The sequence below is a fragment of the Cyanistes caeruleus genome, chromosome 16, assembly GCF_971803275.1.
Source record: "Cyanistes caeruleus chromosome 16, bCyaCae1.hap1.1, whole genome shotgun sequence".
Classification (NCBI taxonomy): Eukaryota; Metazoa; Chordata; class Aves; order Passeriformes; family Paridae; genus Cyanistes; species Cyanistes caeruleus.
Genome location: NC_141716.1, coordinates 2,353,811 through 2,369,537, shown reverse-complemented (window position 1 = coordinate 2,369,537; position 15,727 = coordinate 2,353,811). Strand labels below are relative to the sequence as shown.

Here is a 15,727-nt window from a genome sequence, read left to right as displayed (position 1 = left end):
TTGGGTTTTTTTCCCACTTGTGTGTTTAATATCGTCCTTATTCCACCAAGGTTCAAGATGATGGGCATGGCAGTAGAATAGACTTCCACAAAGGAGGGAGAAAAGAACAAGGAAAGATCCTCAAAACTTTATTTGGAGTTATGAAACTTTCCTCCTTCTTTGGCCAGTGATAAGACAGAAGTGAATTTCACCATTCAAATTCAATTCCCTTTGTGGGGAGCTTCTGGCCCCGTGAGCTGAGAGAATCAGTCTAAGACATGGAGGATTTTTTTCTGACAAATCTCAAAGAGATTTATTATTTCCTTAAGACTGAAGGAGCTGTTCCCCTTAAGGATTACAGCTCTGGGCTGAAATTTTTGGGAACCAGAGCTCAAGTGCCTCTCTGCCTTTTTCCAGGATGACCTAAGATGCAAATAAACAAGTGCCAGTCTCGTGACTGGATCCTGCTGCTCCCAGCTGTGCCTCCCCTGCCAGGTTTTATCCATGCTCTGATTCAAAACAAGGATTTCCACACCATGAAAATATTTCAGAGGTTTTTGCCCTCGTTCTGCGAGGGAATGAAAACAAAATGTGAAAGTTCTGCGAGACCAAGTTGTTATTCTTTTTCTGGCTGTGATTAAACCCACAGCAGCAGTGAGGGGAGCTCAGAAGAGGAGCAGATGGAGAGCACAGGGGACATGCAGAGGTTCCTGACCCTGCCTGCTGCAGTCACACCTTTGCTGTCCTCCTCTGAAGCCAAATATTGAATATTTGAAAGTTGTGCTCTGCACTGTTTGCTTTGATGGATATTTAATGTTCACTGAAGAGCTAATTAGTGTCTAAGTATGTTCTTTTGCATGCTAACACCTATTTTTAAACCACAGAATATAGACCTAAAATCCCAAGGGGCAATGTGAATGTTGGCTCTGATCACCCTGTGGCCCTGAGCTGTGCTATAAATGCTTTAACAACACCTGTCAGTGCACCCATGTGCTTCATCCTCTCCCTGTTTTTAAACTTGCACTGATGAAAAGAGGTGTGGTGCTAAAAAAATACAGATTTTTTAACTCAGAACAAAATCACCTCCTGTGCCTATAGCCCCAAGAAGGGAGGTGGCTTCCCTGGGAAAACTGAATTATACTGAGTTGGAGTACAGGAAATGATCATTCTTCCTTGTGGGGAAACTGTGCAAAGAGTTTTGATAACAGCATTGAGCTGGTGTCAAAGGAAGGGAGGGAGGTGAAGGATGGAGCTCCAGACTCGGCTTCCCCTGACCCCTGAAATTTGGGCAACCAAACTGCAAAACACTTTTTGTGCACAGGAGGCTGAGGTTGTTTTGGCAGAGCTGGTTTGGCAACCACAAAGGCTGTGACTCCTTTTGGGGTGATTGTGCCAGCACAGCTTTCTTGGGGGCTTGGAACTTGCTGAAAATCCCTGGGGGATTTGGACAGGGAGGTGTCCTTGGGCGAGGGAGGGATTTCAGGAGGGGACAGCGAGGGGGGCACAGGGAAGGTGCAGACACCAGGGATTTATCCACATTTTCAATCTTGGTGTGTTTCAGCTGATAATCCAGAATATCCAAGCGAGCAAGCAGCTGCAGTCCAGCCCAAAGTTTGTTGCTGTTTTGGAGTACATTTTAGCCATGGGGAACCATCTGAATGAGAAAGCTGGGAAAGAGGTGGCTAAAGGATTCCGACTGTCATCTCTGGCCAAAGTGAGTAAATATTTTCTTGTAATTAAAGTCTTCCTATTCCAAGGTTTGTTAGCCATTAACATGAACTGTCCCTGAGTGTGGAGAGAGGCAATAATTCCTAATGAGGAGCTCACATCTTACCGCCCACCCTCGGTCACACGAGAACAAAATCCTGTTTAACAATGAATTCTCTCCTGCCTGTGATCACAAGCTGTGTTTCCCCATTTCAGGCAGCAGCACTGGCTTTGTGCTGCTGAATTTGCTGTGTCTCTAATGAGGTAGAACATCCAAATGCTGATTTGACACTACAATCCCTTGGCATGAGGAATTGTCTGACACCAGCTACGAACCAGGAGCAAACAGCAAAATGAAAAGCAGAACTTTAATTTCGCTGTTTCCTACTCTTGCCAAATACACCTGGGATCCATCAGCACCTCTGCTGCTCCTCTCTCGTGGTTTATTTGTTTTTGAAGGGGTGGCAGCTCAGTGTGTCAGTTCCTGCTCTGCTCTGTTGCAGCTGCCTCTGCTGAGGGGCAAGGAGAGGATGTTCACCCTTCTCCACGCCCTGGTGGAGCAGATCCTCCTGCACCAGCCCGAGCTGGCCACGTTTCCTCAGGAGCTGACAGAATTTGAAGCTCTTCCTGATGGTGAGAGGAGGGAAGTGGGGGGAAAATGATCAAATGATCAACAAATAAAGAATTAAGTCCTTCAACTTCTGTGCAAACTCCCATTCTCGCCGTAAAAATGATATTTATATCATTCCCCCTCTCTCTTCCTTTCCAGCGTCCATGAAGGGCCTCAGTGCTGAAGTTGATGGTATGTAAATGTGGTTTCTACATTCAGAGGTAGATTTTTCATGCACTGTGCAGTCATTTGGAACAGGTTTTCACTGCACCTCTGTAGTTTGTAAAGAGAGCTTAAGGTTCAAAACATTGAGGTGAAGCGTTGCCATGGAGATGCTTAACCTGCCATGGTACTGTGAAGAATTTAAAAACAAAAAAAAAGAAATATTGAAGTGTGTCCAGGTGGTTTAGAAATGTAAAAAAAAAAAATGTACTGGCCATGGTAAATAGATTTTATCATGAAATACAAAAAGTTAAGTGGTACAAGTGCTCCATCACAGTGATGGCTGTGAGAGCCTCTGGGACTGGGAGTGCAACAGGAGAAAACTCCCTGGAGTTCAAGAACTTCCTGGAAAGAAACTGGTTCCCTTCTCTGGAAAGGATTCCAGCAGCAGTGAAGTCAACAGGAGGGACAGAACGAGGTTGTTCAAATGGAAGATGGATTTAGGGAAGATGGATTTAGGGAAGATGGATTTTTGGGAAGATGGATTTAGGGAAGATGGATTTAGGGAAGATGGATTTTTGGGAAGATGGATTTAGGGAAGATGGATTTTGTAAGATGGATTTTGTAAGATGGATTTCCAGCTCCCCATGGAACAGTCCCCTGGCCTGGGAGCTGAGTGGGTTTTACACTGAGCCCTTTGAGAGCTGATAGCAGAGTGACAGTGGCTGGAGATGATGTTTACTATGTTGCAATTTATAATAATCTGTGTTTTGAAGGTGTGCCGTGGGTGTTGGCCACAACTCCAGACCAATATTCCTGATTTCAGCCTTTGATAACAGAGCTGAATGATGCTCACTCTCACTTTTGGTTTGGCAAACCCTTGCACCCCTTCAGGGCCAGCTCTGGGAGCAGCTCAAGGCTCCTCCAGTGTGTCTCATCCTGCTCCAAGAAATTCCAGCACACCTTTTAGGAGACATAAATCACTAAATATAACAATATTTACCTTCAGCCACCCGTGGTCTGCAGGGACAATTCAAATTCAGCGAGTGTTTTCGGGACAGTTTTGGAGAGTGCTGGGCCAGGCTGCACCGTGGGGAGCAGAGCTGCTGGAGATGTCCAAGGAGATGGAGCCAGTGGGGTGGGCTGGGCTCTTCCCTCCGTGGGTTCCTGCTGTGCCCAGGCCAGAGGGGAAGGAATGCCCCAAAACCCAGGGAAGCAATTTCTCCCAGCTGAGGACACATCCTGGGGCTGCAGGAGCTGCCCAGCACGGGGCAGGAGATGCCAGAGGAGCCCCCAGAGCTGAGGCTGTGCCCTCTGCCCCGGCCGCTCCCAGGGAAGCAGCCCAGTGCCAGCTGGCAGGATTTCTTCCTGTTCCACAGAGGATTTTTTATTCTTTTATCTTTAAAGGAGCCCAGAACTTCCTACACAAAGATGTGGGTTTGAAGGATGTTATTTCCACGGTTAATCCCAGTGCAAGGTCAGATTTATGGCTGCTGCATTACCACGCTCTCGACCTCTTCATTATCCTGCACTTGCTGGATGTGATCACATTTTTACCCTGAGAAAATGCCTCTTTCAGGAGCTCTGCCTCTCACCAGGAAGTTAATACTCCTGGATAAATGTATTGCAGACCCACATTCTCTTGTATTTTCCTTCTGCCCTAAATTAGACCATCGCAGCCCTTTGGACACCTCTTCGTGCTGGTGAAATTCCTCTTTCTTTTCCTTTTGTTAGTTTTAAAAAAGGAACTGGAGAACCTTATCCAGTGCAGGAGGCTCATTAAACCCAAAGCAAGCAAGGTAACACCTCAGGAGTCCCAGTTCTTCAAGGAGCTGAAGGTAAATCATCCACAACCTCCCTAAGGGAGGAGTAACCTGGGAGTTTGTGCTGACACCTGGGGCCAGGAGAATTTGAGGGAAAGTGGATTTTTATTCCCTTCTGAGGGTGTCTCGTGCTGTAATTTGCAGCGTGGGAAGGGTTTTCAGGTTTGTGCATCTCCTGCTTTTCCTTCCCAGGCAAGTGGATGAGGAGCAGGCAGCCCCACGCTGCCCTGGAGGAGCGCTTTGGGATAATGGGGGTTTTAGAGTGAATTTGTAATTATTTCTTCTGCCCTCAGACAGGAGGGGATTTACAGAGGATCGAAGAGTCATGGAATGGTTTGGAAGGGACCTGAAAGATCATCCAGTTCCAGCCCCTGTCTTGGAACACAGAATGATAAAATCCTGATTATCCATAAATCATTTCCAATCCTTTGGGCTGGAGAAGCCCTTTAAGAGCAAACCCAGCACAACTGGGATGTCCCCAAGTGCCACATCCCCTTCCTCTGATCCCCTCCAGGGATGGGCAGCTGTGCCAGGGCTGCACAACCTTTCTGATGGAGAAATTCATCCTCAAATCCCACCCAACCCTCCCCTGGGGCAGCTGCAGGGCTGCAGCACCTCGGGGGTCCCAAACGAGCTGCTGAAAATGTTTCAAACAAATCAAAAATGAAGAAATTTGGTTTCCAGGTTTGTTTCTAAAGGCTGTTTCTGCCCTTTAAGGACCTGAAACTGGCAGTGTTTGCTGCAAAATCAGGAAATCAGGACCTTGTGATGCTCCCCTGGCTCTGCTGCTTTTAGATTTAGGTTTTGTCATTTTATAACACAGTTAAAATTCTCTAACTTCAACCTTTCTTTTTTTTTTTTTTGTCTTTTTTTTTTTTTTTTGTCTTTGATGTCTTAATACTTGCAAGGGAATGTGTGTGTGTTTCTCTTTTGTGAAATGTGAAATTTTTATGACATGAAAATTCCGCCTTGAATGGTTTTGCTTTCACCGCTGTTTAATTCCTGCTTTAATCGTGTGCTCCTACAGCAAATTAAGAAGTTTTATTTTATTACAGGATTTAATTCAGAAATATGAAGGGGATCTCTCCCAGCTGTCAAAAAGATGTGAGGAAATGAAGAAGCTTTATAGCAACGTGCTGGTACATATCAAATTAAAATGCAACGAAAATAAACCTACATTTCTTTTTTAAAAGGGAGGAAAGGAGGGGAAAGGAGCGCAAGAAATTCCCACTTGCTTTATATTTATACTGGCTGTAGAAAAAGAAAGAAAATCCCATATTTAACAGCAGTCAGAGATCTTGAGGAAAGGGACAGAAATGGGGTGGTTAACCCTGAAACTGGAAGAATATCCTGATCCTGGGATTTGGACATTTTTGTACACATTTCCTTTAATGAATGGATTCATCTCCCAAGCTGCAGAGCCAGAAAACTTCAGGATTTACTGATTTTTCTCCTCCTCAGCTGGAGATTTGTAGTCCAGCCAGAGAGATTAACCCAGGTTACTGAGGCAGCTCACTGAAAGCTCCTTAGATCACTTTTATTTGGGATATTTTGGATCTCAGTCCCCTGGAGATTTCAGACAGCTCAAAGTTTGATTCTTCCTCCTCTTCCCCTTCCTTTTGTACCTCTTATTCCGTTTCTTTATATCAATATTAACAACAATGGAGATATTTACATTTTCTCCACTCTTTAAATTTCATTAAGCTCCTGGACATGGTTTAGATCACCCAGATGTAAAAGTTAAATATTCTTTTATTTCCAATTTCCAGGTGAAGTTTGGGGAGCCTGCAGACCTGGACTCCCAGGAACTCTTTGGGTGGATATCATCGTTCATCACCGAGTTTAGGAAGGCGTGTGCTGAAGTCACACCATAAAAAAACAAATTTTATGGAGAGCTGAGGGAAGGAGGAGCCCAGGAAACAATTTTTAATTGTTTTTTTATTTTATAATGATCAGCAGCACATTGCCAATCTCACCTGTGCAGCAGAACACCTTGATTTGGAGAGAAATTCAATTTATGATGTGTAACTTTCAGTGGTATTTAACCTGTAATATCCCAGATCACTTATGAGCCTCTCAATTTTGTGCTTTTGTACCTTCAGATTCCCATATACTGAGAAAAGAAACACTTTCAACCTCTCATAATTCCTCTTTTCCATCTTTCCCTTTGAATGCTTCTGACCCAGTTTTAATTGTTATTTTCAATGAGTAACTTTCTGTTTGCTGATGGAATTTCTAAAGAATACTTCACACATTTTATAATGAAATGGGGAGCTGTTGCCCACAGAGGAGAATATTTTAACAAATTCTTGTTTATTTTGCTATTAAAACATTACAAACATGGAATGTAATGACGAAAGTGTCTGTCTGAGTGTTTTATTTCGCTCTGTCCCCCCTAAGCAGGACAAAAAATATAGCTTTTTTTATGGCTAATGTTATGTATTTGCCATAAATGCTATAGAAATTGATCAATATTTAAGATTTGCATTGGCAGGAAGAGAAAAATGTCAGAGCAATAAAATAAAAAAGTGCATCTAAGGAATGGATGTGGGAGGAAATTATTTATTTTATTTTATTTTATTTTATTTTATTTTATTTTATTTTATTTTATTTTATTTTATTTTATTTTATTTTATTTTATTTTATTTTATTTTATTTTATTTTATTTTATTTTATTTTATTTTATTTTATTTTATTTATTTTATTTTATTTTATATTGTTTTATTTTTTATTGTTTACTGTTATTTTATTTTTTATTATATTTTATATTTTATATTTTATTTTATTTTTGATTTTATTTATTTTATTTTATCTTATTTTCCACTGGTTTTCAAAAGAGGAAATATTTCTTTTGTGTTTGTTGGCTTTTTCATGCTTTTAATTGGAATAATTACATGTTAATGTATAATTGTATATTATTATTACTATAATTCTAATGTATATAATTACATTACACTTTTTACATGTTGCTTTAATCAGAATAATTATCTGGAGCTCAGTGTATGGCAGGAAAAGAAGGCCTAGAAATGCAAAGATGAAATGGGTGTGTTTAACATTAAAAGCAGAAAACAGCTGTAAAAGGGCATTGATAAAATCTGCCACTTTCCCTCCCAGATTTGCAAACAGTGTTGGGTTGAGAGAAAAGTGATTTATTTTAGGAAAGTTATCTGATTTATTTTGGGTCTTTGTGTCCGGCTTTGGGCTTTGATGGAAACTCTGAACTCTCTCCCCGATTTCAGCCCTGTGTGGTTGGGAGTGACCCCTGGGAAAGGCTTGGATGCACTCACAGCTCAGAATTCCCTCCTCAGAGCCCCCTCCGAGCTGGAATTTTCCCTTCTCCACACCCAGCATCTCCTTTGCTGCTCCAGGGGGGCAGGGGAAGGGCCAGGACAGAGCCTGGCTGCTGCTGCAAACACAATTTCCCTGCTGGGGCAGCCCAGGAGCATCACCTGCAGGGCAGGGACGCTTGGGCACTGCCTGGAAAGTGGGGGTGGAAGATTTTTTCCATGTCTGAGCCAGAAAAATGTGTCACTTGTGCTTCCCAACAGTCCTGCCAGGACTGTGCTCCCAGGTAACCTTCTCAGGGGAAAAAAGAATAAAACAGAGCCAAAATTAGCGCCCCTGAGACTTATTTTACATAAAAATATTTGCAGAAGCAATTCAGGTATTTAGTTTTATGCCAAATTGGCTGTGTTTGCCTCCAGTCAGCATCAGAGCAGTGATACCTACAGGATCTGCAGCTTCCATCCCTCATTTCTTCCTGAGAGAGGAAAATCCAGCTCCTTTTTAATTCCTTGCAGCCCTGTTCCACAGTGCCCTGCCCTGAGCATGTCCCTGCCCTGCCAACAGCACTGGCAGCTTTTGATGTGTGTGGTTACAGCTCCAAAATGGGAATTCTCTTCATTTACATGGGAATCATGCCAGACCATCCTGGACACCAGTGCCATTTCCATGGTATCAGGATCCCTGCATCCCTGAACGGCTTTCGTGATGCTCATGTTAAATTTCATGGGTTTTTAACTCCAAAATCCTGCTAAGTCTCTTTTAACTAAAGGTTTTTTCCATTTTTTTTTTTCCTTGTTACCTTTTTTCCCCAACTCTTTCTTCCCCATTACTTTATTTAACAGCTTGTATTTGTTTTATAGCTCAGCTGGCAAGGCCTCTCCCAATTAAAAATATCTCCTGCCCAGTGGTCGATATCTGTGCCTTTGTGGGAACATCCTGGAACGTTAATTAAAAAAATTAATGCCCAAGCACCTCCTTGGCATGAAGTTCTCTCCCCTTCAGAGAGCACAAAGCTTCCCTGTGGAGTGGGAGATGTTTCCATTTTCCCAAATAAACTGTTCCTTCCTGCCTGGGAGCTTGAGACATCCTGATTTATAGGTAAAAATAACTAGACCTCATTCCCTACCTCTTTCTTTATTTCTTAATTTATTTAGCAGAAGGCTGAGGTTTTTCAGGTCTCTAAAATTGTATTACTGTGTTTTAATGGTTAAAACAATAATGCTTTTTACACCTCAACATTTATTTGGGATTTTATAGACGAGCTCCAAGTCTCCCTGTGGATAATGTCCTTGGAATCCCTCCTTAGCAGGTGATGATTTTATCCTGCAAAAGTCATAAAAGCATTGGGTGATGCTTCTCTTTGTGGAAAATATTACTATTAGGAGCAATCTGACTTGCAAGAACTGCAGTATTTTTATATTTGGGTTATTTTTTTTCCCACAGAGCTGATTTTTGGCATATTCTGGAATATGAAATATCAGTGAGGGTGTCAGAGGAAGTTCAGGTCAGTGAAATTTGTGTCAATATTCAGCTGTGGGTCAGCTCAGCAGTGTCAGAACTGGCTCCAGCAGCAAAAGGAGATTTATTTCCATGGTTTGTTTCCTTAAAATGCACATTTCTGTCAGGGAAGGTAATTTCTGTATCTCACAGCTCAGAACAGCCCCTGTCTCCAGGCCTGGAGCTCCCAGGAGAAATCCCTGACTTTATCCAGTGTCAGAGCACCTCGATCTTTCCCAGGACACGCTGGGACAAAGGGAGCTCCTGCAGCTCCCACAGGGGCACCACTCACAAGGGCTTTTCAAGAATTCACAGGTTGAAATACAAATTCCTCTCCCCAGGGGCAGAATTCTCTCAGGGTTCCTTCAAACCAATAATGCAAAGAGCAGAGATCACCCAGCACTGGAGAAAAAATTTAACTTCTATAAATCCACAGTTATATCCCAGGGCAGTGGCTGAACTTTGCTTTCCCATTTTCCTCTTTTTTTTTTTATTTCCCCATTCCTACCTGAACTGCAGGCACCAGGCAGGGTGCTCCTGCTAATTTGTATAAACGAGCAGTAAAATTAAAATTGTGGTCACTTGGAAGGTGTTCTGTGCAGAAAAGCTTTGATATCACTTATGGTTTCTGGCTTGAATTAATGCCTTTCAAATCCAAACCAGTTTCAGGAGAAGGGGGAAATGCTGCTGGATAAAGAGAATAAAAGTGGGATTTCTGAAACCCTGTTGGGTGCCCACTGTACAACAACCAAAGCCTCAAAGAGTTCTCAGAAAATCCTCCTGTGCTCGAGAAGTTGCTGAAATCCTCCTGTGCTCGAGAAGTTGCTGCTATTGAGGGCTCAGAAAAACCACAAATGAGTTTTAAACTGCTCATCTCAAAGAAGAAGACGTGGAGAACTCCAATCCTGCAGGCTGCTCTGAGCTGAGGTGACTCCAAGAGCTCCTGGGCAGATCCTGCCTCGCTCCCAGAATTTGGGATGGATGTTCACAGGTACAAGATTCCTGCATGAATGGCTCAGTCAGGCTGCCAGAATGCTCCACTGCGAAGTTTTCTCCCCAAATTCAACGTAAATATTCATTTTTTCCACTGTTTAGAACGTACTGAAAGCTGAACCAGCTGCTTTATTCCCGGAGTGACAAAGTCCAGGGGAGCCTTTGAAAGCTCCAGCTAATTCAGGTAGGAACACTTTGTGAAAATAAGATTTTCTTCAGCCCTGACTCGAATCCTTCAGCTCACAGCACGGTGTGCTGTGTCTGAGCAGCACAGAGGTTTTTTTTGGGTGTACATTGAGATGACTTCAGGCATTGCTAAATGAGCTTTAAGCCTCCCCACTTGCTGCCTATTTACCCAGGGATGAATTTTGCCCATTGGGGACGTTTTATACAACAGCAGTCAGCAGTAATTAAACAAGAGAAAGCCACAAAGTAGCTAAATATTGCTTTAAGCTCATCTGACAAACGAGACATTTGAAACAAAAGGTTTCAGCTGAAGATTTGAAGTCCCTGGGTGCAATTTAGAAGTACTGCAATATGTTTTGAAACATAAATCACTCTTTTGAACAACCCTAACAGGGTAAACAACTGATGATCTCTGCCATGGTGATGCCACGTGCTCATAAACACTGACCTAAAAATCCCCCAAAGGTTATTGTCCATAAAGTACTGATGAGCAGATTTATACCAAAATCCTTCTTGTAGCTCCTAGAAATTCTCCTCAAAAAGATCTGTGGGACTCAGGCTGAAATGCTGCAATTCTAAATAGAAATTTGCTCAATTCCAATGCAGGAACTTTTCTCAGCCAGTAAATAACTCCCAGATAAGATCCCAAGCTGCTGTCATTATTGCTCACACTGAAGCCTGTTCCTTGGACTCCTGCCATTCAAAACAATCTCATCTCTCACTTTGCTGTCAGGAATTAAGCTGATTAGGAAAATCAAACCCTTGAGGTGATGGAATTACTGTGAAATGTCCTGTGAAAGGACAGCCCTGCTGTGATGACTCTGCTCTCCAAGCTGCAGTGGATGAAGCAGCTCTCCAGTTCCTCGGCCCAAAATGCACAAAACTTTGTGTTTTAGCTGTGTAAATCGTTTTTCTGCAGTTGTCTCTCCCTTTCTGCAGGCAGGAAAGCTGTGCTGACACCCTCCCCAAAGAGCTGCAATCCATGCAAAAAGATAACTGAAATACAATAGCAAACAAAATAGCAAAAATAATTTTTATTATAAAAAATAAATAATAAATAATAAATATATAAATAATAAATATATAATAAATATAATAAAAAATAGCAAAATTAAATTTTGCTTTATAACAAGTTTTAAATGCAAATACCTGCTTTAAAAGCAGTTCATGTGGGTACTTGATTTTATGGTCTTAATCCACCTGAGCTCTGCTTTTACAGCAGGGTTGGACATGGAAATATTTCCTGGAAATATTCAGAATAAACATAAATACAAGAAATATCAAGCTATTTGTGGATAGTTCAGTGAAGATTAATGATGACATTTGCTGGCCCATTGATGTTGCACACAAGTGACTCCTGCCCGGGGTCTCAGAAGGAGCAGGAAGAACTTCCAGGGTCTCATTTTGCTCTCACTTTTACACTGATGCAAACCTCATCTGAGCAACAGAAAAACTGGAATAATCCCAGACATCCATCAAGGAGAAAGTGCTGCTGGAAGGACTGGCAGCATCTGCCTGGGAGAATTTCAAACCTCAGTTTTCACCTGGTGCTTGGGGCTGGAGCCTGCTCAGCTTTGGTCAAAGAGAAATTCTGGCTGCTGAAGAAATGCTGAATAAAGACCTCAAGTGCCAGAGCTGTCAGCAGATCTGAGCAGTTTTACCTTTCCACATGCAGGCATCCTGCTGACTCATTTCCTTAATCACCTCTAAAATTCACAGCGAGTTTGAAAATTCTCTTTCCTGAGGAGGCCATCAAAACACAGATTTATCATAGCAGAGTGTCAGGGAAACTAAAGCAGCCCAACAAATACAGGTAGGAAATTGTTTTTCATTGTTTTCTCTGTTCTGCTGCTGCAGAAAGTTTAAAAAATTCCTGGACTTGGGATGGATTGAGGAGAGGTGCTTTAAATAGGCAGACTACTGAAAGAGCTTACTTAAAAAAAATAAGAAAAATTGGAATTTTAGATTAAAATAAAGCAAGGAAAATCTAGGCTTGAGTCTGCATCAGTGTGAATTAAAGTCCAAAACCTTCTATTCATTATAGTCACATGTGCAGCTGAAGATTTTATTACATTCCTGCAGGATCTGTTTACGTTTTATGCTCATATAAATGAAGTGAAATTTACTTTATAAAACATTTACAGGCTGTTTTTTAGGAACCATCAGGCTCATTAGCCAGGTGAATTTGTCTTGGGTTTGGCCAACAAACTGTTTGAGCAGCAGAGAACCACGGGCCAGCTGTCCGGGAGCCAACAGCCAGATGGAGATGGAGGCTCAGGAATTGCAATTCCAGCCTGGAGGGGTGTCAGGACACAGGGAAAAGGCTGAGCACGAGCACTGCTGGGGATTTCCATGTTTTTTCTGGGATGGAACCCCCCTGTTCCCCCCCATCCCACATCTCCTGCTCAGGGTGGGCTCGGCGCCGCGCGGAGCCGGGAGCAGATCCTGGAGCAGGTCCTGGAGGGGCTGGAAGTGCTCAGCTCCTGCCAGAACCTCTCCACGCTCTGCAAACACAAAGCTCAGCCTGACAGAAGGGAAATATAATTAGGCTGAGGAAGAAAGGCAAGGAGAGGAAGGAGGGCTCTGCTACCGAGGGGTTAGAAAAATTCCGAAGGCCTCCAAGCACCAAGCTCAAAAGCGTGAGAGGAAGTCTGAGGCAGATTATTCCTCCCTTTTGTAAGGCAAATGACTAATTATACAAAGCAAGATGTTCTGTTTCCGAAGAGATTTGGGAGGTATCATGTAATATTGATACAGAAATTGTATTTAATGCAGGTTTACAAGGCGAGAGGTAGAAGGAAATGTAAATGCAAACATGGTGTTTTATCCTGATTCTCCCTGAGGCTCTTCCCTCTGTCAGAAAGCTGCCTCAGTGCTGGGAGTCTCCTGTGAAACAGCAAAATTCTTCCAACTGGAGGCAGCTTTAGGCTTCCAAGTGTGTGTCCAGAAAGGGAAAGAAGCTGTGAGCTTAATCCAACTGAATTTCCATTGTTGTGTGCTGTTGCTATTTGTTTTACTCATTTTTACTTCAAAGGAAGAAACACAAAATCCCTGTTAGAGGGAGCTGGATCAATAGTGAGAAATTCCTTGTCAGACGAAATAAGAACAATCATTAACCTTGGTGCTTAGGAATGAAATGCAAACTCCACTTTTCCACTCGCCTCTCCCGCAGCACCCCCTGCAAACTTCCCTCATTTTGCTCTTTAATTAAAGCCCTGCTCAGCCACCCAAACAAGGATTGTTACAAATAAGCTTGGAGCTCTCTTCCTCCTGTTTGGGTGGGAAAAAAGGAGGATTTGTTTGATGTGGATCAGGTATTCTGGTGATAGGGACCCTCCAGGCTGCTTCCTTAGGCATGGATTTGTGGATTATGGATATCATTTATAGCCCTGATGTCTCTTGGAGCAGCAGGTGGAGGAAGCTGATGGGCAACCCCAGCACTGGTCCAGGTGTGGGGTCCCCTGGCCAAATTCCAGCCCACTTCAGTCATCCAGCTCGGGTTCCCAGCACAGGCAGGAGCTGGAGCTGCTGGAGAGGGTCCAGAGGAGGCTCCAGGAGGAGCAGAGGGATGGAGCAGCTCTGCTGGGAGAGCTGGGATTGCTCACCTGGACAGGAGAAGCTTTGGGGTGAGCTCAGTGTGGCCTGGAGGAGCTGCAGGAAAGATGGAGAAGCTTTGGCCAGGGATGGAGGGACAGGACACAGGGAAGGGCTTCAAACTGGCACAGGGCAGGGTTGGATGGGATATTGGGAAGAATATCTACAGAGACAGTCAATGTCACTGTCCAACAAAATCAAAACCAAATTTCTAAAATTATTGTGAAGTTTTTAATCTCTGAAAATCATCAGCAGTTTCAAGTTCCAGTTGGAATTTATGTGCACATGTAATTAATTATATTTGCTGTTACTTGTGCAGTGTTAAAAGGCTTTAGGGACAGAAGAGATTTGAAGCAGGAGATGTTGAAATAGTGTGGAACTATTTATACATTTGTATTTACAAAATCTTCTCCCCACAGCTTTGTTTTGCTGGAGTCCTCAGACATGTTCCTGTGCACAGGAGGGAAACTTTTAATCTGCAGATCAAATTTCTACAAGAGGTACAAAGCTGTGCTGCAAGTGTTTGTTTGATTTCTTGTTTCCTTTCCTTACATTAATGCTGCTTCCCAGCTGGACCTTTCCATCCATCCTTGTTGTGGCACTGAGCAAGAGGATATTGATGCATTCCTAGAAAACAGAAATATTTTTGCCTCTTGCCTGATCGATGGAATTCCTTAACATTTTATTCTGGCCTTCTGAATTTCAGGGAGTTTGATGCTTGCTAAGAATTTTGGCTGCTTTATGGCCTCTGAAGGACTTTGCTGAGTTCTGCAGAATTAATGCTTCACCCTCAGCTCTCCACATCAGCTGAAAACCCCACTCACATTTGCCTACAGAAGCTTTGGTGCTCAGCAGAGAGTGGATTTTGGTGCTTTTTATTCCTCTTCTTAATTTCCTGTTGCTTTTTTAATTTCTTCTATCTGTCCCTAGAGATGCCGTGGGCAAGCAGGGAGTGGAGGCTGCTGCTGGTTAATGGCTGAGCCAGGACATATTTCATATTTGTTGCAAAACTCTTACAGGCACAAAAAAATTGGCTGTACTGAAAGGCATCTACCTAAAAATCATTTGCTCAATTTCTTACAAACTATTGGTGCCTTTTTTGGTTTGGATGGATGGAAATCTGTGTGGCCAGTTCTGCTTCTGGGAGCACTGTGCCATTTCTGCCAGTCCCTGAAGTGAGTTTAGGTTTCACCAGGAGATTATTTCAAACGGGAGATGCAGGAAAGATCTTGTCTGGAAGCCAAGATGATTTTAATCATCTCGAAATTGATGGGAGAACTAAGCGAAGGTACCTGCTCAATCTCCCAATCCTTCCACCAGACGCCACAAAATTGAATTAATCACAGACAGAGGTGTTAAATGACACACAAACCTGTGGCAGCACCGTGAGGAGACACCCGGCCGCGGAAATCCTCCAAGAGCCGGCGGGACAGCCCTGCCGGGGATCCCGGGGATTTGGGGAAAGCTGTTCCCTCCTGCCTGCAGGGTGTCCTGCCCCAATCCCAAACAGCTCCGTGTCCTGGGAGGCTCCGGCAGGTGCAGGTGCTGCTTTCCAGGGAGGCTGCAGCTCCCTCCCATCCTCCTCCTCCTCCTCCTCCTCCTGGAAATCGGGGATGCTGCGATGCTCCGGCGCTTGCCCCCGGGCTTTGCAGCCGCTCCACAAGTGCCGGGGAGGACGGGAGTGTGTGTGAGCAGGGGGCGATGCCCAGGGGAGGGGTCCTGGCCATGAAACCTGGAGCAGCCCCCGCTAGCTGAGAGCTGGGCAGGTTGGCTGTGACATAAGTGCTGCGGGAGGGGGAGAGACACACAGACAGACACACAGAGACAGACACACAGACACACAGACACACACAGACACACAGACACACAGAGAAGGACACCCTGCAGCTCC

At 43.6% G+C, this 15,727-nt stretch overlaps 1 protein-coding gene across 1 annotated transcript in view; it reads left to right on the top strand.

Moving 5' to 3' along the window:
* The window catches only part of LOC111938000 (uncharacterized), a 28,644-nt gene extending 22,004 nt beyond the window's left edge, over positions 1-6,640 (top strand). The window contains exons 13-18 of the mRNA XM_023939566.2: positions 1,541-1,693; positions 2,190-2,319; positions 2,456-2,488; positions 4,193-4,296; positions 5,337-5,420; positions 6,051-6,640. Coding sequence (XP_023795334.2) covers positions 1,541-1,693; positions 2,190-2,319; positions 2,456-2,488; positions 4,193-4,296; positions 5,337-5,420; positions 6,051-6,155 — 609 coding nt within the window. The 3' untranslated portion in view covers positions 6,156-6,640. The remainder of the gene's footprint in view (positions 1-1,540; positions 1,694-2,189; positions 2,320-2,455; positions 2,489-4,192; positions 4,297-5,336; positions 5,421-6,050) is intronic.
* The last annotated feature ends 9,087 nt before the right edge of the window (positions 6,641-15,727 follow it).